The sequence below is a fragment of the Priapulus caudatus genome, unplaced genomic scaffold (genome assembly GCF_000485595.1).
Source record: "Priapulus caudatus unplaced genomic scaffold, Priapulus_caudatus-5.0.1 Scaffold32, whole genome shotgun sequence".
NCBI lineage: Eukaryota > Metazoa > Priapulida > Priapulimorpha > Priapulimorphida > Priapulidae > Priapulus > Priapulus caudatus.
The window spans coordinates 713,171-718,170 of NW_014577093.1; the positions used below are offsets into that span (position 1 = coordinate 713,171).

Genomic DNA, 5,000 nt, shown 5'->3' on the forward strand with positions numbered 1-5,000 from the left:
GTGCGTCCGTGTGTGCGTGCGTGCGTCCGTGTGTGCGTGCGTGCGTCCGTGTGTGCGTGCGTACGAACGCTCCTCGGTGTACATATCGCGCGGAGAGACTGTTACCGCGCGCCTCTCGCTCCGGCAGCTTCCTATATATGAAACTGTAATCAATTCCTCGATAGTCACTACTGGAAAGAGAGACCCGTGTTCTTACACCGATACCACGCATCCTGTCTCGTTTGTTGCGCACAGACCACCGCTGATATTATTATTATTATTATTTACGAGTGAATGCCTTCAGAACAAAAGCATGCACGCTGTACATCATTGTCTACAGCGTTATAAGGTGTTATATGTATATATATATATATATATATATATATATATATAATAATAATATTATATATATATGATTCCGTATCGTGGTCGGCAGTTTCGTGAAACTCATATAATGGTAAAATGTGAGAATGTGCGTGAGGCAAGCACGTCATTAATCACAGCGGTTAATCACAGCGGTTCATATCGCGTGCGCACTCGCCTGTGTACGTCAAGTCGTGCGTTTCACACTCAGGGGCCATGATGATCGCTTACGTCACGCACAACATCCGAGTTCTCGTCGTCTAATGGCCATATTTGGCGCGAAGTGTTGCCGCGGCTATTAATGCACGAAGTCTATATATTGTTAAAATAATTTGTATTATATTCAGTCGTTTATTGTTTTGCTATTTAACAACGCGTCATGCGTGGAAAATGTTACCGTTTTTTGTTTATATTGATCGCCAGCTGTTTTTCGTATGGAATTTCCCCCGCGGCAGCAGCTACTGCAGTTATCCTCGTGTTTTGTTGCTCGTGCGTTTCATACATGACATTGACACCTTGTGTGCTGGCAACATTGACTACAGCAAAGGTGGGCGTCGAGATACTCGTGCCCGTACCGGTGACATTGCAGAGCGAAGTTCACTTCGCATTTTAACGGCCACGATTTAACGATGTGACCGTCCAAGGCATATCAGTATATATCATTTTAAATGAGAATTCGCATCTCTAGTTGATTAAACTTTTGTGTAATTGAATTTTTTAAATGAAATTATTTCAAATTTCATTCCGAATATATGTGTTTGCCGCCGATCCATTACACAAGTATAATTACTTTTATATGAGTCGCAAAATATGTAATGTCGTTGTAAATATGTAACATTATATTTATATTGTCGTTACACATTCCCAGACCTTACTAATAGTAGAATGGCTTATAGCTGCCTGATTTGAATTTAACGTAAGCGTAAATATTTAAGCGGTACAAGAGCAAATGGATGCTTTGGCATTTGACTAGTCAATCAAGGATCGTGACTGAGCGACCTCGTTCTCTTTGCTCACGGCCTTAGCTTTTGCGCCATTTGCTTTGCTTTATTTCGGTCTGTAATATAGACCCATATCATCTTAATTACTGACTTTCTACGCATGTGGGGACTTAGCGTGTCTATGAATAGACAGTGTGTGTGTTTTGAATTTGAAACGTCTATTAAATAAATATTTCTGCATCGTTTCAATAGCGATTTTCTTGATACGTTTCGACACTGAGCCGTATGTGTAATAATGCTACACCCACATTGCTTTCAGCCGCCGAAATAAATAGAATTTTCCCTCCCGCGAGGTGTCGCTAATATGCAAGCACTTTTCTCGTAGCCCGATTACAACATTCTCAAGCTTAGAGCAGGCGCTTGAAATTTTTCGTCCATGGATGTGCACGTACATATATTACTCTGTCTAGCGAGCTCTGCATCTTTTTAGCGATTTAATGTGTGGTTAGCTTCGTGGCAAGAGGTTGAGAAAGAAATTTAAAAATCATCAGCTGAACATTCGTGACCTTCATAAGTGATTCGTGTTTTTTTACCATCTATTCTCAATTCGCGAGCTCCTAATAACATGACCCACGCACTCATTATGCCTTATCCATCTCCAATGGCCTTCAGTGCAGTCTTCTTTTCTTACGTCGTGTTTTTTCTTTTACATTTTTTACTTCTTTGATATTTTACTCGTTTAACTTTTCGTGCACGACTTGTTTTTTCGTAATCCTCCGCGGCATTTAATTCTGCATCTGCAATTTTTGCGTTTCATCCTCCTCTGCCCCTGACCAGTGCCATGTCCATGGCCACGCGCTTCCCGTGATAGCAATCAAATGAGTCTAAAGTCGCTTCCATCGATCAATCAGCCGGGCTTAGCTGCCCACCACGCAGACGATCAAAAAACTCATTCGTAACACACGTGCCCTGCTCACTAAACTTCTCGTTTCGGTCGGTTTTTTATTTATTTCCTTTGCAATTACAAACTTTTTTCGTAAGGCATCTTTAATCGCATTCGTCCCAAAATGACGGCGTGCGCTCGTTCGCGACTGATCGTATTTAACTTCGATGTAATTTCCTAGCAATTAACTTGATGTTGACGAGAGGTAGCAGCTGGCCGTGCGAACGTTCGAAACTTCAAATTTCTACATTCAAATTGATAAATAAATTATTAGTAACTTTACGTTAATAATGAACGTTGAACGATCGCAGTATTAACGTAAATTAAACACGCAGGATTTAACGCAGGTTATTAACGCAGGATTAAAGTAAAAACGATCGCAGCAACGTAAGGGTAAATATTCAACGATGCCAACACGAATACGTAAAGGGAAGAGAGGATTGTCGGTCGGTGAGGGTGAAGACGCAACATGTTCTGCTAGCATCTATGACAAATATGGCATACGCTCTGCTATGACACTATTTGTCATAGGAAGATTCTTCCTATGACAAATATTGGCGAGTCAACTTCGTTCCGCTTTACAGCTGAAATTCACTGCTTGCGTTCATAATAGCGCTCGTAAACTCCTATGATGCGCACAACACATAGAATAATATTTGTCATAGGAAGAATCTTCCTATGACAAATAGTGTCACAGGAGAGCGTATAATTATGCGTATGTCGTATTTATCATAGATGCTATAGCAGAACAGGCTGGAAGACGCGGGGTGGGACTCGTAAACGTAATCAGAATTTAATACCATCCTTTATGTCACGCGCAGCTATGCATAGCACGCACTAGTATGGTGAATCATACCACTTCAAATTTAATTAACTTTAAGAAATTAACAAGATTAAATTAACTTTAAACAGTGGCTGGTTGAGCCTCCTACTGTGTTCGTAACGCGATTTCAAAGGCGTGCGACTCACTAGGTTTAATTGCGTGAAGCTTGGAGTTTATTCGGGTAATTAACAGGATCACGCTAGATTTCCGGGCACTTCGTTATCTTCATTAATTATAACAGCCACAAATTATTAGAAACAACAACCACAACGAACAAATTCATGGTAATAATATTGTTATTAATAATAATGAGAATAAACACAAGATTAAGAAGAATGGCGAGCAAATCATCAGTAGCATTATCAACGACAGTAACACAAACAAGGGAATAGCATTAGTATTAACAACAATAACGTCAATAATGGCAATAACAATAACAACAACAACAACTGCAGCAGCAGAGCGACGACGACGACAGCAACAACAAATACATCAACAAAAACAACAACCACAGTGGCGACAACATCAATAACAACAACATCAATCTTCTTAACACCAACAACCAAGGTGACCCTCGCAAGATACATACATACACACACACACACACATTATAATAATATATATATATATATGTATATATACATATATTCAAAAAACTTAGGTAACAAAAGTAGCGATTCTGTTCTCATTCGCATTAGAAGCTGCAGCCCATGAAACATGCGATTATAATTGAAATTAACTAGTTGAAGAGAATTAAATTAAATTGAAATTCCGACTGTGCACAGAATCATCACGATAACTCATTATTACGGATTCCTACGTCACGACGCGTATCATATACTAACGTAGTGTCGAATTAAACATTAACGTTTACATAATGGCTTAAATACGAAAACAACGTAAATGTGCGTCCACTTAGTGAGTAAAGCGAGAGGGGGAGAGAGTGAACGAGAAAGGGAGAGCGAGAGAGGGTGTGCGCGAGCGAGAGGGATGAGAGAAAGGACGAAATAAAAAGAGAGGAAAAGAAAGCGCGAGAAAGGAGAAAGAGAGAGTAAGCGAAAGAGAGAGAGAGAGAGAGAGAGAGAGAGAGAGAGAGAGAGAGAGAGAGAGGAAAGGAGAGAAAGAAAGGAGGAAAGAAAGAGAAAGAGAGAGAAGAAAAGAAAGAAAGAAAGAGAGAGAGAGAGATCTGTCAGCTACATTCACTACACGGCAACATCGCCTCACTGCCCGCCGTACGGGTTGTAAGCACGTCTCGCCAGTAACCCCGGCGACCTTGACCCCGCCGACGATGATGATGACCTTGACGCCGCAGCCGCCGACGACCTTGGAGGCACGGGCACGGATATGGCACGGCCGGCGACGGTACCGTCTCCCAGCCGGACGCGAGCCGACGAGTCGATACGTCCGCCGGTTCTCTGTCGTCTGCCGACCGGCTCCGAGATCTTATAGGCGAGGTCCAGCCTGGCCTCGCTGCTCGCCTTGATTCTCCCCGTCTCCACGGGCCGACCGCCGCGCTCACGGCTCCGTTCGTTACGATTCCCGCCGACAGGTGGCAGCATCGTGTGACTGGGAGACCTCGACGCGCTGCGGTTTCTGGCGGCGGCTCGTGATTGGTCGCTGAGGCGCGCTTCTCTCGGAAAGGCGACGTATGCCGTCGGATGACGACGGCTGGCTCTGTCTCGTTCCTGATTTCTGCGATAGGTGGCGCTGTCGCCGCCGTAGTCCGGGTAGGTGGTGCGAGGCGCGTGCGTGAGTGTGCGTGAGCGGGTGTGACTGCGATCGTGGGAAGGTAGACTTGGCAGCTGAATGCTAGGCTTCAAATCTTCATACGGGTCATAGCTACTAGGCGTATGTTCATCATAAGTATTATAGCTACTGGGTTTTTGTTCATGGGGATCATATCTACTAGGTTTTTGTTCATAAGGATCATAGCTACTGGGTTTTTGTTCAT

General features: G+C 43.1%; 1 protein-coding gene across 1 annotated transcript in view; it reads right to left on the reverse strand.

Annotated features, from left to right (window-relative positions):
* Positions 1–4,160: 4,160 nt before the first annotated feature.
* Positions 4,161–5,000, reverse strand: part of LOC106816575 (adhesive plaque matrix protein-like) — a 3,729-nt gene continuing 2,889 nt past the window's right edge. The window contains exon 2 of the mRNA XM_014821203.1: positions 4,161–5,000. This exon is cut by the window's right edge and continues 1,612 nt beyond it. Within this exon, the coding sequence (XP_014676689.1) occupies positions 4,270–5,000 (731 nt within the window). The 3' untranslated portion in view covers positions 4,161–4,269.